We start from the raw sequence: 18,581 nt of genomic DNA, 5'->3' as shown, positions 1-18,581 counted from the left end.
GGCGGCGGCGTGGGGCTCATGGTGCCTTATGGGGGCGGCGGGGGTCGCCATGGAGCCGCGCTGCGAGCCCTCACCTGGCCCTTGACCTTTGCCCCCTCGGCTCCTAAACTGACCTTTGACCTCCCCTGAGGCCCCGGCCCCTCACAGCAATGGCGTCCGCCCTCCAAGGGCCGTCGCCCCCCCCCCCCCCCCCCCCCCCCCCAAACCCTTCACCTCACGCAGCCGAAGGGTCCCTCAGGGTGGATCCTCGCCCCCCTCAGAGCCCGGCCCCCGGGGCAGCAGCAACAAAACCTTCACTCCAGGAGAACGGTGGCTTTTTCCTCAGGTTTTGCCCCCAAAACCGAATTAAAGCAGCTTAAAAGCGACAGGCGGCAGCGGGAAATGGGTGAGGAAAGGGGTTTTTGTACCCCAAAAGTGGCCATAACCACACCGTGGGCTTCCTCAAGCTCCCCTCCCTTCTCCAGACCCGTTTCATTCCTTTATTACCTGAAGCGAAGCACAGACGGCTGAGGGACACACTTCTATTTAAATTTCTGAAAGAAATTGCTATAAAATTATGGAATGGATGAAGGATTGCGGCACCTGGGCTCTGCCTGGTGTCAATTGAACCTATTTATGGCAAGGAAAAGAGTGATATTTGAACTCCAGGAAGGTTGAAAGAAAAGATGTGGAAAAAGGTGAAAAATTTTATATTCCAGTGGGAGAAATAGGAAAACTGTTGGAACAGCAGCGGCTCGTCGTGGAAGAGGGGAAAGTTTGTACAATAAAACCATCACGTCAACCCTTTGGAGGGCAAAAACTACCCCAAAATATCCCCATTGTTTGGCTCAGCCACGCACGTTGCTCCTCAAGGGATTTTTTTTTTTTCCTGCTTCTTTTTAAACTTTAGTCCCTTTGAACCCAAGAAAGGCCGCAGTTTTGATTTGGGAGAGGAACAACCTCCCCTTTTTTTTTTTTTTTTTTTTTTTCTCACCATCGACGTGTGATTTCATTTGACATTCCCAGTTTGCAGCCGCAATGCCTAGAAGACACGACGGAGGAGACGGAGCAGGAGTGGAAGCGTCGGGAAGCAGTTTTACGGAGACGATCAAAGCTCCAAGAGCAGAGAGGGGTTATTCCAGCCCTCTCAGATGCCAGAATAGCACAGATTTTTTCCAAATTCTGTTGTTTTGGTTTTGTTTGTTTGGTTTTTTTTTTTTAACAAAATTAGGAAAAATCCTGGGGAATACAGAGCCCCGATGAAGAGAATCCCAGTGCCTTTAGACAGAAGGGCTGGACAAATGCCCGAGTTGCTTCTGTGGGATCATCTGTAGGACGTGGAAGATGGATTGGTGGCACCTCAAGGATATCCTCACCCACTAAATCTGGAAATTATCACAACAGAGCTGAGATAAATTGATTTCCTGATTCTAGAAGGAAACAAGGAGGATTTAAGGTCTGTGTTAATAACAAGTGGCCATTTCAGCACGTTGATGGGAGACTCTTGGAATCCTACACTTATTTCCATACCTTAGATTACGGATTGCATATAGATTTCTGGCCTGGAAACATTCAGACTATGAAACCATGCTGTGCGTGACCTATACTTGAAAGAAGCCCTTAATGTAATAAAGTTTAAAGTCTTGCTTATGTGTTTCTCATCTAAAAAAAAAAAAAATAAAAGAAAGGAACTTTTGGGAACTACATCATCAGAGTAAGGAGTTAAACGGGTGCTGCCGTGCTGCGTTATCAGTACGTTTCTACATGGAACACCACAGAAACAAGTTCTACGAGCCGTTGTTAATTACCGATGGCTGATTGATACCCCAGCGAGCTCGAGCGCCTCGAAACTCCTCGCTGTGAAATCTTTCCCACGGCCTCAGAAGGATGCAGAGCTATGAGACTGGCCACATCTGCTGGAAATCCTGCCAGGAGACGGGGCTGTCTGCTCCCAAACACCCCAAAACTCATCTCAGAACCTCCTGCAGTTTCTTTTCCCCGGATCTTTCCGGCAATCTCCTCCCTGGATCCTTCTTGTTGAGGTGCTACAAAAAAATACTCCTCCACAGGAGGAAAAAAGCAGGCTGACCTGGGCACAGGCGTGATCAGGCAGGATTTATAGAGTGCTGCACGTGATAATTATTATAGTTATTAACTAATACAATAAAATACCCAAGAGCATTAGCAGAAACTGAGATCTGGGCTGAACAATCAGAAAATATAAGTTAAATCTGCCGCCACCCCTGAGCCAGGGCCACTGCCAAGGGTAGCGCAGTAGCCGTTGCCGACATAAGGGTGTTCTGGGGATAAATGAAACACCCTTATTTATGCTGAGCTGCATAAATTTGAATTGTGGCACTTACTTGCATGTTCTTCAACACATCAACGCAGGACGGGGCTAGATGTATGGAGCGTGGAGGGAAGCGAGCCCAAGCAATAACTGAGCTCACCTTTCCTTAGGGAAAAGCGGCAGCATCCGAAAAAACATCGTGACGGGCGTAAATGGAGCGGCGGGCGGACGTCTAGCAGCTATATCCTAAAGGCTGTCCCTTGGAGGAGCCGTGGTGAGCTCCACACAATCAATTACTCATCAGCAATTTCCTTAAGAAATAGTTTGTTCAAGGAAAGCATTTACAGGGAGGCTGGTGCCAAAGGATTTTAGCACCTGCCGACTTCTCCGAGTCCTTCCCGGCTGATTTCCTCTCCTCCGTTCACGTGCTCCGAATCCGCAGCATCCCCGAGGACGAAGTGCTTGGGTTGTTCCTGCAGATCATCAGCAGACCGAGGTCCATCCTGCTCAGCTTCGAGCAGGGCTTTTACTTAGCATGACTAATTAATTCTTGTCAGGTGTCTGGAGTTTACTGCCTGCATCCTAGAGGAGCCATGAAAACCTTTACGCTACATGTAAGTGCGGATATGGAAATGCTTAGTGCTCACAGTTTAAGGATTTTGACCCAGAACACACCCCCACAGCGATATTTCGTGTATCGGGACCTGTCTACATCGCAACCGTGAAGCCCCAAACACTCCCGAGAAGCTGGATGAGCCCTGACCTCATCGCTATGGCATCAGGGATGGCGATCCAGGCTCAGCACCAGCTGCCTCTCAAGAAGGACGCGCTCCTTGGCCAGACCTTGCCCCAGCTCAGAGTCCAAGGGAAGGGCTGCTTTACGATTAATCCCTCACCAGAAGGTAGAAGGCTCAGCAGAATGGCACCAGGGAGTGTCCAAAATGCATAATTTTCCCATTAATCAACCTGAACAGCAGCTGTTGAAGGGATAAAAATGTCACTTTCTGGATTCTGCTACGAGGAGGCGAGTTGTTCCTTCCATCCCCAACTTCAGGAACACCGAGGTAACCTCACTTGGGCTGTGCCCCGATTACACAAGAAGGAAATTAATTACAAAATTGATCTTTCGTGCTGACACCTGATTTTTTCCTCTCTCCTCGTGGGTGGAAAAAACCAACAGGTAAAAGATAACCGGCGCAGCAAAGCAGCCCAAACTCCACTCCCTTGGAAGTTCTGCGGATGTTTCGATCGATGCCAACGCTTCTGGAGCGAGTGAAAGGGCACGGGAGAAGCCGCTGTTGCTGCTGACCAGGAGGTGAAGAGTTTTCTCCCCCAAAAAACCAGCTGGGAAGCAGCGTATTTAACACACAACCTGGTTCCTTTTCTTCAAATTCATTTTCTAAGCCAGCGTAATGGTGTGTTAAGAGAAGTATGGACAACAGAAAGGGGAAAATAAGGAAATACAGCGAAAGGGGAGAGTCTGAGGCAGGTGTAACTCGCTCTATTACAAATAAAGGCGGATTTTGTTTGTTTTTAAAAAGAATGGCTGGCTGATGGAGATCTCACCACCTCCATGACCCAATATTTAAGGTTACAGAGAGCCTACCCCAATGAAAGCAGCTCAGTTTTCTTAAGTAAACCTTAAAATCAAAGGTATTTCCCCGTATTCCTTTCTGAAAGTCCACCCTGATTAAAACATCGATCCTTAATGCGGTAAAACGCAAGCAAAGCACGGGTCTGAACACTTCAACAAAGCCAAGCCCGGTTGTTTTCCTCAGGATGGGATCAGCTAATTAAATCTAGACTTCTTAAATCTACATCTGAGGGTTTCTACAGAGAGGAAAAACAGGAGGAAACCTGGAAATCACCACAAAGCTCTGCTGAGCAAGGAGGAAAAAAAATCAGCAGCTGTAAAAGGCAACAGAATTAAGACTCTCTTCTTGGCACGGGCTAAATTGAACAGATGATGGTGGCTAGCTGAATGCCCGCCTGCCTTCAAAGCAAAAACGTGTGAAGATTACGCTGCCGAGGCGCGTTTCTAACCCCGCACCCTCCTCTCGTCTTTTACAGCCTTCAAAAATCATCCCCCGTGTCACCCTCAAGCGCCACCACCATCCTCCGAAGCACCCAGTTCGTTCCGCTAACGGCACTCAGAGGTAATTACGCCGCTCTGAGCTCAAACTCACATCAAGGATCAGACTTAATACGCTAAAACGCCCCAGAACTGGCAGACGTCGGATTAAATCCATGCAAAAAGGCGGAAGGAAGTGGCAGCCGAAGTCCCCGACACCCAACAGCTCACAGGGTCAACCTCAGGCTGAAGCCACACGAGAGGGAAGGAGCCACATTCGTTACAGCGCCCACAAGCTATTTAGTGACTCAGGGTGTTAATTCCATTTGGAAAAGAATTTTCCAGGACGAGTTTGAGATGTCCGTCTGCAGGAGAAGGGAGGGGGTTCACCGCTCAGGAAGGCGAGGGTAAACATTTCAGGACCTGAGTCCTTCGGCAGGAGAGAGGAGTCATGGCTGGGAAAGGTGAGGATAAACACTTCAGGGCCCGAACTTGGTGTTTTCATGGATAATAAATGTCCCCGGCATGGAGGAGGCGAAATCTTCCCCCTCACGGAGCTCCTCTCGTCCATCCCGCGATCCCATTAGCTTGCAGACTTCCCAGACACGGCAGAAGCATCCGGCGGTCGCTGCCATCAGGGAGCCGCGCTGGAGGAAAGGGTTTGAGATGGGGAGGAGACTCAGCGCTTTGTCTTCGCGTTGATCCTTAAATCTCCCTTTCTGCCCCCGCATCGCTGGGGGAAACTTCTCTCGTACAAAGAATTTCCACCGAGTTGGAGGTTCGTAAGACTGCGTTTGCCCTCACGCCGGTGATTCAAGCCTACACACATCTTTATCCATCAACCCATCCGGCAAGAAAGCTCACAGCTGTAGCAGGAATAACCTCTGGAAACTAATTTCCTTATTTCTCCCTTGTTTCAGGAAGAAGAATCCATACTCCAGGCGATGATTAACCGCTGACAGCTTCAACTAAGTGTTTATTGCTAATGCAGGCGAGGAAGTCGGCTCCATCTGCAGCGCTGGAGAGAGGAAAGCGGAACCGAACCCTAAATACCGAACCAGAGCACAGAGACGGAGGGTTTTTAGACCGGTTTTAAGCCTCCAACCTCTCCCAAGCCTTACCAGGGCACCAGAAATTCAGGCAGAGTCACAGGGTAATCTCAGGATCGTCCTTTTTATCTCCACCCACCAAAACATTCACCTTTAAAATGAAAGCATTTTTACAAACAAGACAAACGTTGACACCACTTAAGTTTCGCTCCGCGTTAAAGGGAAGAATAAAACATCAGGGAGGATATTACAGTCACATGGAAGTTATGCAGAACCTTAACGGCAGAAATTAAAAAGCCCGGAACCGAATTTCTGATGTTTCCAGACAGACAGGCTAAGGGGACAGACCACATTTTTGTTAAATATAGAAAAGTTTCAATTCGAAGGGAAGAAAAGAAGTTTCGTTTGCCCGATTGTGAAGTAGCACTGGTTTGCACACATGCTCAAAGGAAATTCTCCTAGTACAAAGCCATCTAAAAAACAGAGACCGCACAAAACCTAGCTACTAAAAATGAAGATTTGGTAAAAAAAACAACCAACCAAACAACCAACCACCCTATATTTTTCAAAAAAAAAAAAAAATGTAATCACTTTACAGGTCAAGGCTTCCACTGCCTAAGTGAGTTTAGTAGAATGAGAACTCAAAATATGTGCTATGAAATTCACAGATACAGTTATGTTTTTAAAAAAAAACCAAAAACCAGAATACGTCAGGTCTTTTACAGATCCGTTTCCCCATCCAGAGTTTACTCCGCATCCTCGTCCTCTTGTGCTGCAGCAGCTTCCTCGCTCTCTTCCTCCTCATCTTCCACCTCCACGCCTCCTACAGGCTGTTGCTCTTCTTCCTCGGGGAGAGACTCCTCTGTGGGCAGGGAATTCTGCTCCTCCGTGTTTCCCGCAGCCGGCTCCACCTCTGGTTGTGCTTGTGGCTGGGCCTCCATTTCTGTCCCTCTTTCTTCTCGCTCTCCCTCATTTTCAGCTCCTTCAGGGTTCTCCTCGGCATCCTTGTTTTCCTCATCTAGATTTTCCTCCTCTGGATTCTCTTCTTCCAAGTTTTCCTCCTCTGGATTCTCCTCTTCTGGATTTTCTTCCTCTGGGTTCTCTTCTTCCGCATTTTCCTCTTCATCCTTATTTTCATCAGCTCCTTCTGCTGTTCCTTCCTCTACGTTTCCACTGGCTCCGCCTTCTCCTTCCTCATGCTCCTCTTTTTCTTCTGGGTCATCCGTGAAAGGATTCTCACCCTGAAAAGAGAAAAGCAAACATTTGTCTGCTGGGAGTTTCTCTCTAACGACTTTGAGGAATTCATGCCGGCTACGTGCCAGCGAACCCTCCCAAGAAGTTGAGCGTAACTGTTGCACCGAAAGCAGCTCCTGAAAGCAGATGCCATCTCAAGAACTCAAATCAACGCTAATATTAGCAGCGACAGCGCCAACGGTCAGGTCGCCGGCCAAAATTTAAGCTGGAGGCCTCACTCATGCCGTTCACTCAGGGTTCGGTGTAACACAGGGGGCAGATGACAGGTGAAGTAATCATCGCAAGTTTGCTGGTGACCAAGCTGGGTGGCGGGGCGACACACTGGAGGGAAGGGACGCCATCCAGAGGGACCTGGACAGGCTGGAGGTGGGCCCGTGCCAACCCCGTGAGGTCCAACCAGGCCAAGTGCAAGGTCCTGCTCGTGGGTTGGGGCAATCCCAGCCCAAATCCAGGCTGGGCGGAGAATGGTTGGAGAGCAGCCCTGAGGAGAAGGGCTTGGGGGCGTTGGGGGGGGAGAACCTCAACAGGAGCAGTCAACAGGAGCCACGGGACAAGGCAGAAAGGTTTGAAACTGCAAGAGGGGAGACTGAGATGAGATCTGGGGAAGAAATTCTTGGCTGTGAGGGGGGTGAGCCCCTGGCCCAGGTTGCCCAGAGAAGCTGTGGCTGCCCCATCCCTGGAGGGGTTCAAGGCCAGGTTGGCCGGGGCTTGGAGCAACCTGGGCTGGTGGGAGGTGTCCCTGCCCAGGGCAGGGGGTGGACCTGGGGGGGGGTCTTTACGGTCCCTTCCAACGTAAACCATTCTATGATAATCAGCAACCAGGAATCCAATATATTCTCAAAACATCCCCAAATCACCACAAATTTCAGCTAATAAACACCCTCCGTAGTCAACGGCAGCTACCGCAGAATTCCTACAGCACGGAAGGGTTGCTACCGGCTTGACCCCGCACCAACCCGCTCCGTAAATACCTACCTTCAGGTACCGCTCCAGTTTCTTACTGATTAGTTTGTTGTTGAGAATACTCCTCGCAACTACTAGCGAGGATTTCTTGGACTGCTCCATCATGGCCTGTATGAGAGGACAAAAAAAAAATAAATAAAAAAAATCACACTTAGATTTTGTTCTGAATTAACTTACGAGGCCAGTAATTAGTCACATCTCATCATCAGAAGACAGGCTGCAGCGGCACAGAGCACATTTAGGTATTTGAGTAGGTGACAACACAGCGATATTTAAGAAATTGCAGATTTTCTGTATATTGCCCAAATTCTGTGCTTGGGAAAGGTAAGTATCAGGCATCCAAGGAAAAGCTGCGTGGGTTGTTTCACCCATTTCCACCAGCGGGATTGTTTCAGCTTTGAATTTTGGAGGATTGAAGTTGAAATTTGATGCGTTTCGATTCTGCTGAGGCACGGGGAGCGACGGACGGCTGAGCAGCCGAGCGCCGCAGATGGGAACGCATCAAGATTTACAGTCGCATGCCGACAGAGCTATTTTATACCCAGAAAGAGCTGTCGTCTGACAGCCGTCACCTCGGATCACCGCTTGCGGGTATAGTAAAGCTTGTAACAACATCATCCTACGCGTACGTGGAGGCGGGGAAGTCACAAAACTGTTTATTTTGCGAGAAACGGGGCAAGAGACACAAGATCTCATTTTCAGCGTGGCCCGAGGCTGTGCTGAACGTGCTTTAAGACCTCACTCGCCAGCAGAAAATGTCAAAGTGAACTGCAGACCGTGGAGAGAAGCACTGAAGAGGATGAACAAAAGTTCTCCCCTGGTTTCAGGAGCCACGTGAACTAAACCCAGCCAAATTCCTGCTCCTGTTATGGCGGCTGAAGCCTGCAAGAGCCCCGAGGTGCCCGGCCGCCCACTCACCCGGCGGTTGTGGTTGTGGTCGAGCGACTTCAGGTGTTTCTGGATGATGCCGTACTGCATGGGGATGAAGAGGTCGCAGGCAGCGCAGTGAGCCGCCTCCACCTTCTTAATGAAATGCTCCATGCCAACATCTGGAAAGGAAGAGAAGGGTATGAACCGGAAAATAATCCGGGGGATCTGTGCTGTGTTATGGATTTTACTCCCTCGAGGTCTACCACCACCACCAGCTCCTCCTCCTCAAGCCTTCCTCCACCACCAGCTCCTCCTCAACCCGTCCTCCACCACCAGCTCTTATTTTTACTATTTTACTATTTCTGGAGTTGACCCGGCAGCAGCTACACGCAGCAGAGGACCTTGTGCACACAGGTGGGTAGTAAACCTTACCTTGCGTAAGATCTTGGTCCCTATAAATCTGCTGAATCACCGCATTAATGTCTTCAATTGCTTTACGACGCTCTTCGGTTTTCCTAGTTTTATTAGCAACGTATTCCTGTGCGGCAAAATATTCGGAATTTAACTTTTTTCCCCCCCAACACTTTTAGGTGCATTTCCAGCCTGCTCATCCTAAAAGTCGTACAAATTCCAGTCCTACGAGTCCTGTGGGTTCAGCACTTAAATCACCCACTCCGGCCACCAAAATCCGTGGTGGGCAAGTATTTTATTTTCTACCAGTGCAACCAGTAAGACCAGAGGTTAAGCGACCCGCTCAAAAGAAGAGGGCAGCTGAAGCAGAGCTGGAGTAGCACCTCTGATGCTTCAGCCCAACTTTACTCCACCTTCTCTAGCAGTTTCCAACAGTTACTTAGAGGGGCAGTTTAGGAGCTTTACAGCATCTCCAAAATAATAATAATTAATACTACTAATAATGCAACTCTCTTAAACCTAGGGGACAGAAAGGTCCCCAGCGGCTCACCTGGAGGAAATCAGCTGTTTGTTGAGGCAACTTGGTTCCGACAAATTTGAAGTGTTCCTTATGGAATTTACTCTCGAGGTGACTGTTCATCTCGTCATCGTAAAAGGTCCGATATTTGCACAATGAACAAACAAACTGGATCCTGTTGAGAGAGTCGGAGACAAAGGGAAGTGATATTCAAACCGATCTGTTCCAGCTCTACACGGCAGCGCTTTCTCAATGGATCTACTCCCTCACTCCGCTTAAGGGGTTGATAAACTCATGGAATTCAGCGTTTATGGGACATTTTCTAGAGGTTTTTTTTCCCCATTTCTATTTCTCTTTTAAGCACGGACAGCAAGGAGACCGGCAGGAGAGCAAAGCAGCTTCTACAAGGAACAGACAAAGCACTGGGACAACGGCACAGAACGCCAGACCCCAACTGCGAGTACTACAGTACAACAACACTAAAGAAATAAAATAAAATAAAATAGGAGACATTACCTTTCTACCATGCGATCCCGATGCCTCTTCTTTTGCCTCTCTTGGGTTTTCTTGCCCGCCTGCAATTTGCGTTTGATTTGACTGATCTCTTCTTGAATTGTTAAAGCACCTAAGTGTTTAAAGCAGGTTGGATTTCAGGGCACTACTTGAGGACACCACCTGATTAAAGAGAATTTCCCTAGACAAGTTTAGTCGTCAGCCCGACCAACCCGCACGACCTACAGACGACGTTGAGTCAAGAAGCTGCTCCCACCGGCCAACTACGGATAAACCTCCGGTTTACGCAATAGTGCCGTCCACCCCAAATAACCTTTTTCCGAGAAAAACTGTGCTGGGACAGGCTTGGGGGCGGGGGACAGAGGGGAGAACCATGGCAAAAAGGCTAACGCGGTTTCACAGCTCTTTATTTTAATTACTGTTTGCTAGTACTGGTTTTGTGAGGTTTTAAGTATTAATTAGTTATGGGTTTGATTTTTTTTTTTTCTAAGTACCGCCCGCTCTGATTTGTTCAGCCTCAAAGCGAACACTGGCACCGCAATAAGGTTTGGGTAAGGGGGATGAATTTACAGCACTTCTTTTGGGGACAGAAAAGCTCCTTCTCTGTGCGGGCGCATCCCGGGATCGAGTTTACGCTGCCCACGGGTGCGATGAGGTTTCTTTCCAGCCCTCCTGCTTCTCTACGCTCCCTTAGGGTATCGCGGTGCTTCTCTGACTGGTCCCAATCTCTCCAATGCGGGAAGCTCCAGCCCAAACAACTTACCCAAAGTCAAATCTACGGCAGAGCGGGGAAATTAAATCTGGTTCCCTAAGCCCCAGGTTAGCAGCTTCACCAACCTACCTTGACCAAGGGATCCAGCTCCTCCCTAGCAGGGCTTTTACAGCATTTCCTTATCCCTGAGCAGACACAAAGGATGGGATTCGTCTGACTAAATGCAGACATTACAGCTGAGCTAGTCCCCTGTCCCCCCAGCAGCGGAGATCTGACAGGTCTCATCCTGAGGAACAAGTGAATCCATGCCCTGGGAAGGGCCCCCCCCCAGTTTCTCTCAGCAATAAAATCCCACCGGAGCCTCGCAACGCCAGAGCCTCGACTGCTCTCGCTTGTAGGACCCCACCTCTGATATCTACCACAGCACCAGACCGGCGTCCCCAGGGGACTCGGGGACACGCGCAGAGGCCAAATCACCCTCCATGGAGAAGGTGCAGAGGTTTAGCTCAGGTCACCAAGACGCAACGAACCAGAAGGGACAGCGAAGCCACAAGACAAACGGATTCTAAGAACCGGAGGAGCCTGAAAACCCATCGGATTTAATTGAAAACCTCTCTTCTGGCCACATCGGAGCCCTTGACTGGAAGGGGGTTACGCTCCACGCAGAGCTTCGCAGCGCAAACGAATCATTGCACAGCCCAACTCACCTTTCTCTGAATCTTTTCCTTCTTCGTCTTCCCCCTCCTAAAAAAAAAAAATGCAACATCGGCAAGTTAAAACCCCCTAGAGAGAGTGAACGTCTGGAGACTGGTTCAGCATCTTCCCCAGCCTCTCAAACCCTCCCCAGGCACTCAAAGCACTGCACGGAGGAGCGACGTCTCCACTGGATCCGGCCACTGCACGCTTGGAGAACTCCAGCGTGGTGCTCACTAGGCAGGAGATGCTTCTCAACACCCGCAGGTCCTATTTCCGAGAGAGATCTCCCTCCACCACGTTGAGAGGTGGCAGTAGAGGAGTCCCTTCAGTCCCCGACTAGAGCGAGACAATGTAATCCCACGCTCTGGGATTCCCCACATTGCAGGAAATTGACTTTTTTGTTCCCCTCCCCCCCCCACTTGAAGCTCGTTGCACATGGGTGTTTTTACTGCGTTTCGACACCATAAAGCATCTCGCAGCGACACCGCAGCCGGTGGGTGTAGCTGGCAAGCCCCGGTAGCATCCACGTTTCCCTCCACAGAGCATTTTACTGCCATCCTCTCCCCTCTACTCATCCGAGTCTCTGCGCCTGACTCAGTTTGGGAATAATGTGGGAATCGGGGATCTACCCTCACCAGCTCCAGCACCTCTAAGCAGAGCTACAGCTTTTTATCACGATAAAGTAGTTTTCAGGAGTTACTTACGCCTCTGGAGCCCTCTTTCTCCTCTTTTTCTCCCGATTCTCCTTCCGTTCCCTCCTCTGAAACAAACAACACAGTCAGTATCAAGACAAGTAACCCGGATTGACACCGACAGATTTGCCACCACGTTAAACACGCGGCAAAGCACAATGACCGATGGAAATAAAGAGAACAGCAGCTTTATACCGCGACCGAACGCGCCGCAAAGCCACTCCGCTCTTACCGTTGTCAGAGTCGGAGTTATCGGAGCCGTCTGTCTTGGCCGCCTTGCTGTCCGGTTCATCCGAGCTGTTCGTTTGCTTCCGCTTCTTCGCAGTGGGATCTTTTTTGATTTTCTTTTTCTGGGGCTGCGAGAGAAGAGAAAGGTTAATCCCGGCAATATGAGCAGCTGCCCTCTGCAGCCAGCAATGTCTTATTGTACTCATTTTTAGCCAGTTAAGCTTCCTGCATTCAGTTTCTGACAGGCAGAGTTGACGGGAAGGACATAATCCACCACACCTCTATCCTGTAATGTACGGAATTAAGCCGTGAAGGATCACGATACCCTCCTACCTTCAAAACCCAAAGTTTTTAGGATTAAAACATCCCATATATCAACACTGCTGCACAACTGAGCGCAGCCTCTTCTGTCTGCTGAGGAGAAAAGATGCTACAAAGCCAATAACAGCCAGAATTATGTATTTTTGCTTCCCAGAGTGTGTTTTGGAGCCCTTTGCAGCAGAACACGAGGGTCTGTTGGGACATAAGTCTCTACCCCAGCTGAGCAGGGTATCACGCAAGTACTTACTTTAAAATCCGAGTCCCACATTTTCCAGTTTCTCCTCATTCGTTGTTTCATCATTCCTCCTCCGTACCGCATATTTCCCGAAAAGCCTCGCATTCCCTGGAACATGCTGAGTTCTGGGATAATGTTGTGGGAGAAGAGGGAAGGGAGCCTGGAGGAGCCATGGGGACCGAGACCTCGAGATCCCATCGATTGCGGAGGCTCGTTCCACTGTCCACCCATGCGCCCGGGATAGGAAGACGCCATGGGTCTGTTATTGCGTCCGTCTCTACCCCAATTTTGACCCCGTTGACCGAAGTTATCCCGTGCTCTGTTCTGGTATTGATCCCGGCGGTTCCCGTAAAAGTTGTCGTAGTGACCTTCGTAGGCGTTATCGTTGTCGTGTTCGGACTCATTGTAATCGTAGCCGGATCGATACATGTCGCGGTCGTTCATCGAAGACCTCGAGTCGTAGGATTCATACGAGTCGTACCTGCAAGAGACGCGGCAGCAAGAGACACCACTGAGAAACGGCAGCAGAGGTTAAGCAAAACCCTTCAAAACAAGTTTTCAGGCTTATTTTTGGGCTTATTTTTCAATCGACAGATGGGTCATGCAACACGGGACATAGTTCACTGCGTGGTAGGACAGGGACAGCAAAAGCTGGTGACAGAGCATCAAGGTTTCAGTTCCAGGGCGGGAGGAACCCTTTAGACACAGGAAAACCCTGATGACAGGGAGTCCCTCAAACCATCCACATCTCCCAGAATTACCAAAATATTTTAAAAGAATAAAGAAGTTGAGCAAAAAGTTCCTTCAGCAGTTGAGGCTGGGGGTCATCGCTTTGCCCCTGCTTCCAAATGAGCTTTAGGAGCAGCCAAAGCAAACCAAGAGCTGCTCGTCCTCATGACAAGCTCCACCTTATCCAGAAATACTTCCAGAAACAGCGCGACTCACTCCTCAGCTACTCAAGGAACACCTTGGCACAACCAAAGACCTAATCCAGACCCATCCTTCCTCGCTCCCCATACGTAATACATCCACAAAGAGACTGTTTTCCCCAACTGCAAAGCCAATGTGTGTCCCAACTGATTTAAATCCATGTTCTCCTCTTGGAAATAAGGCCATGGAGGATTTTTAACTTTATATTTTGCAATACTAAAACACTTTGTACTAGAATTTAAGGTTTCCTATGCTCGCCGGCAGTGCTTTCAGTGACAAGGCAGGCGAGGAGGAAAGCCAGTGCTCAAGAAAAGATCGTGACGCCGAACTAACGAGCCTCGTCAAAGCATGACCCCTCGCTGCCGTGCTTTACAGCGAGGCCTCCAGAGCACGGAGATAGGAATTATCGGGGGCAAAAAGATGTTATCCCGGCTCCAAGGTCATCAGAAAGCCACTCGGCGCATACAAGGAGAGACGTTGGGGCTACAAAATCAGGTCAGGCACTGATGGAGGAGCTGCCAGTGTCCGGTTACGCGTCAGCCGGAGCAGCTGAAGGCTGAGCAGCTCCTTTTCTGCTCCACGATATCCCGGAGCTGACGTTCTCCAAGTGATTTATCTTCCTCTTACCACATTTCTCCTTATTTCTTGCACAGAGCGGGAATTTTTTTGCCTTTTAATAAAACCTATCCCATTCCCAACTGGAAGCAGGGGAAACACACCGCAGCGTGTCTGTGACCACCGGCGCATGAGATCGAAGTGGAGAAGCCCAAAACGATGTTTGAAGGGACAAGGATCCGGGGAATGATTCGGCGATCCCCTTCCAGCCCGGTTAAACCAAGCGAGCAATGAAAACAAATCTATTTAATATAATATTACAGATGTATCACTTCGTAGGAGAAGCAGACACATCATTTCGTAGGAGCTTTACTCTTCTGGAAGCGTAGGAGCGGAGTAGAAAACATTCACATCACATTTATCAGTATTTCCTCCTGAATTTTGCTTTGTCCAACATACTTTTATTTGTTTAAGGCATTAAAAACTGGGAGTAAGTCATCACCCTGCAGACATACCAAGTCCTAGCTCAAAACTCACACTGCACGGTAATAAATAAGAAGTCTTTGGGGAAAGAAAACATTAATAAAGATCAGCGAGGAGCTGACTGTGTCGTAGAGCTGAGCATCCGTTGTGACTCTGGCTACAAAGCTCTCACTTGCAGCAGCAGCAGTCAGTCTATTAATCAAAATTAGTAATTTTAACTCAGATTAAGCATGAAATAGTGCGTTGTTTTCCTTGGTACTTCTCTAGAAGTACAGAATGAAGCTCACGAGAACGTTCCTTGCAATTATTATTTTACTGAAGAACCCCAAGTTTCAGCCACAGCTGGAAATGCTGCGCTCTAAGTCTCAAATTTGGATTTCTTTTGCAAGACACAGATGAAAAGTGAGTGTAAAATCCTGTTTTACAGTTACAGCAGATGAGAGGAGGGCGACTGAGCCAGCTCTGGGCGTTCACTTGAGTCATGATACGAGAAAAGGCAAGAATGAGACCAGTGAGGGACAAACCGAGCAGCAACGACCCTCAACAAGCAGCAGATCGTTATGGCGTCTCCTCACCTCATGCCCAGCACTCACCTGTCTCCGCCAGACCCGTAGTGTCCTCCTTGCATCGTGTCCGCGTCCATGTGCGACACCATGTCTAAGCGCTGGTTCATTTTCGCGATGACAGCGTCGGCGTTGCCCCCGCCCGAACCATCGGGGTTCATGTCAACGTCCGAATTGGCCATTTCCCAGGAGTTGGATGTGGCCATGCCATATCCGTAATTCCCCGAATTATCCTGGCCGTATCCATAGCCGTAACTGTATCCCTCATAACCTGGAATAACAAAAAAAAAAAAAAAAAAAGAAAAAGACCTGGGTTTATTTCCAGTTATCTGGCTTCGCGAATATTTTAATTCAAATTGAGATGCCCCAAGCAATCTCCACAGGGAGTTAAAATAATAATAAAAAAAAAAGCTCAAATTTCTATTTAAGCCACCTATAAACTTTGAACTGTTGAGCTCACAAAGGTTTAAGGGAACAATTTGCTCATATAAGTCCCATAAAACACAGCCACAGCCCGCAGCTTCCTCCATCTAACCTGCTCCGGGGAGGAATAAACCCGGCCAAGGCAGAGCCTCCATAAAAACCTGGTTTGGGTTAACACTGAGATATCGAAGAACCATTTTAAGCTGGTTTTTAGTTTGATACAGAGCTGTCGGTAGCCAGAGGAATGCAGTTACCTTCACCGGGACATATATAAGCTGCTTTACAACCCCTTAAATCCAAAGGGATGACACTAGAGCACGTACCCGTCCTCTTCAAAGACACAACCGAGCACTGAAAGCAAAAACCCTTTCAGCTTAGCGTTTCCCACACTTTTTATACCAGGAAGTGTGATATCTCCTCTCGCTAAAGAAGCCAAAACTGTTATAAACAGGAGAAAACCCCACCTTAGAAATAACGCTCAAAGCCAATGAAAAGCCTGCCGAGGCTTAAAATTTAGGTTTTTCTCCCCTCAGCCCTTTTATTTGGCTGCTGGCACATGCGGAGAGGGAATTTGTATTTCTGCTGTCTCCCCGAGACTCAGTTTATATCGTCGCCTGCACTGACTTCTTTTCCAAGAAGCAAAAGGATTCTTTTAGGGGAAAAGAACCCCAAGACCCAATTATTCTGCTTCACGAAGTTTTTCTGTGTAACCATTTACAGCAACAAAGGGGATTTTTAGGGGAAAACAACCCCAAACCCCAAATATTCTGTTTCAAACAGTTTTCCTGCGCAACTGTTTACAGCAACAAAGTTTTCGGTTGGCTTCAACATGAATTTTTAAAATAAAAGAAGAAAATTGTCAGTAAGAGGCTGCATGGGGTCTGTGCTGTGGCGGTGGGTCGTCACCGACCTCGGAGCATCTCCCTCAGGCTCAGGAAACGGATCTGAAGTGGAAGGTAATAAACCAATCTGCCAGAAAATTACTCCAGTTTTTAACTGTACTTGCCTCTGTTCGTCCCAGAGTTCCAGTCTCCATAACCTAGAAAAGAGCAAAAAGCAATTAGAGATGAGTTTATCGTTAGTGTGGCACTCGCAGCTGAAGAGATTCTCGTTACCCAGCGTCAAAACGGAGCGACACCCCCAATAATCCAGGAGTCTTGCACCAAATAGTAAAGAAATCGGACCTTAACGTCGCCCCAGCAGTGACACGCCCCTGCCAGACCCAAATCCTTTGCTCTTACACAAAATCAGGTTTTAGTTTCAAGCTGAGCTCCCGCTAACAATTTCACCAACTGAGTATTTTGGGAGCAGAGGCGAAGCGAGAGGGATCTCACACGGAATAAAACCTGCTCCGACTAATGCCTAAAAAAAGGGGGAATCGGGACACATCGGGGAAGTTTTAATCCCAACCTGCAGCCTCCCGGGACTGACATTCAGACGCCCTTTGGGGCAAAATGGATCTCGACGGCATCGCTGCACTTTGCCCTTGCAGGAAACCAGCCGAAGATGGAGATACGGGGATGGGAAGACGTTGTCCGGAAGAGCCCCAGCCGGGACACTGACATCCCGTTGAAAAACCGTTACCCCAACATTAATGTTCAAAGCAATTACAGCCTCATTAACCAGGGTACGTATGCACACAGCCCCCCTTCATTATCTATACACATGCTATGGGAAAGCAATGGTACCTTACAGATACTTGTTACGACTTCAACCTTAATTAGAAACCCCTCTTCACAGATAAAAGGTAATTTATTAATTTTATTTTTTCTTTTTTTCCTCTCCCCAGTGACAGCCACTTCCAGCCAAAACAGCTGACAGTGAATATTGTGACAAATCGCTTCCTACACCCACCCGGCTCCACAGGTGAGGCAAGATGCCACTCCAGGAGCCAGCAAAGGAATAAAACCGTCAAGATTAAAAGGAAAATAAAGGCAAAACCGCCACTAAATTAGGTGAGGAGGCGAGTTCCAGCCATAACCCGAGGGAGGATGAGGGATTCCTGTCAGCTGCCGCCGCCAGGCAGCAATCAGAGAGCACCTAATTAAGCTGGATGAAAGAATAAATCATTTTTTCTGTCAGAAATAGAGCCTGGCTCGCTCCCTTCTCCCCCACCACCCGTACCGAGGCTGGAAGCTCCCCCTGCCCCCCGGGGAGCACCGGGGCCGAGGCCACAGCGGGGTTCTGAGGCGGAGCCGCCCCCCCGGCCCTAAGGCCCCGCTGACAGGGGGACGGGGCGAGGCCGGGCGGGCCCCTGAGAGGAGACAGAGCGCTGCCGCCGCCCGGCCGCAGTGGCCCCGGCCTCTCCCTCTTCCCCGCCACCTCACGACCGCCCCCGGGGAGCGGCGGCGGTCCCGGATCCCGGCTCCCCACCGCGGGGCCGCCCCCCGCCGCCATCTTGCGCCGCCGCCCCTCACCTGAGTAACTCATGATGGCGGCGCCGCCGCCCGCCCGCCACCTCCTCCTGCGCGAGACGGTAACGGCGGCGCGCGAGCCCCGCCTCCCCACCCCATTGGCCGCGCCGCTCCGCCTCCCCCACTCTCATTGGCCGGCGGCCCCCCTCGCGCCCCGCCGCTATTGGTCCGACCTCCCCCCGTCACCTCCCACAGGGCGGCCCCCGCGGCGGTTGGCGGGTGCAGGTGTCAATCGCGGCGCGGCGGGCTCCTCGCTCAATGGGACCCGCAAGGCCGAGCGCTGATTGGCCGGCGCGGCTGTCGCCTGGCAAGGAGGCGTGGCTACTACCGCTCTGCTCTCTGATTGGCCGGCTCGGGGGGGGCGGGCTGACCCCGCTTGCGCCAATGGCGCGGCACACCTGCCTCGGGCCCC

At 49.7% G+C, this 18,581-nt stretch overlaps 1 protein-coding gene across 1 annotated transcript; it reads right to left on the bottom strand.

Annotated features, from left to right (window-relative positions):
- Nucleotides 1–2,081: 2,081 nt before the first annotated feature.
- Nucleotides 2,082–18,285, bottom strand: AKAP8L (A-kinase anchoring protein 8 like). The gene is made up of 13 exons (XM_063319012.1): nucleotides 18,173–18,285; nucleotides 16,762–16,794; nucleotides 15,363–15,603; nucleotides 12,814–13,282; nucleotides 12,250–12,373; nucleotides 12,030–12,085; nucleotides 11,337–11,373; nucleotides 9,921–10,029; nucleotides 9,438–9,579; nucleotides 8,909–9,014; nucleotides 8,525–8,655; nucleotides 7,619–7,714; nucleotides 2,082–6,630 (listed from the first exon to the last, which is right to left on the bottom strand). Exons 1-13 carry the CDS (start codon nucleotides 18,183–18,185, stop codon nucleotides 6,136–6,138), a joined length of 2,052 nt encoding a protein of 683 aa, XP_063175082.1. The 5' UTR covers nucleotides 18,186–18,285; the 3' UTR covers nucleotides 2,082–6,135.
- Between the last annotated feature and the right edge of the window lie 296 nt (nucleotides 18,286–18,581).

Source organism: Chroicocephalus ridibundus, chromosome 29 (genome assembly GCF_963924245.1).
Source record: "Chroicocephalus ridibundus chromosome 29, bChrRid1.1, whole genome shotgun sequence".
NCBI lineage: Eukaryota > Metazoa > Chordata > Aves > Charadriiformes > Laridae > Chroicocephalus > Chroicocephalus ridibundus.
This window is presented reverse-complemented; position numbering and strand designations above follow the sequence as displayed.

What these genes read in the sequence shown, in the direction of transcription:
- AKAP8L (XM_063319012.1), bottom strand. An exon ending in TAACTCCGACTCTGACAACG is followed by an intron (nt 12,086 to 12,249) that starts GTAAGAGCGGAG and finishes TGTTTGTTTCAG; the next exon opens with AGGAGGGAACGGAAGGAGAA. An exon ending in AAACAGCTGATTTCCTCCAG is followed by an intron (nt 9,015 to 9,437) that starts GTGAGCCGCTGG and finishes TTTGCCGCACAG; the next exon opens with GAATACGTTGCTAATAAAAC.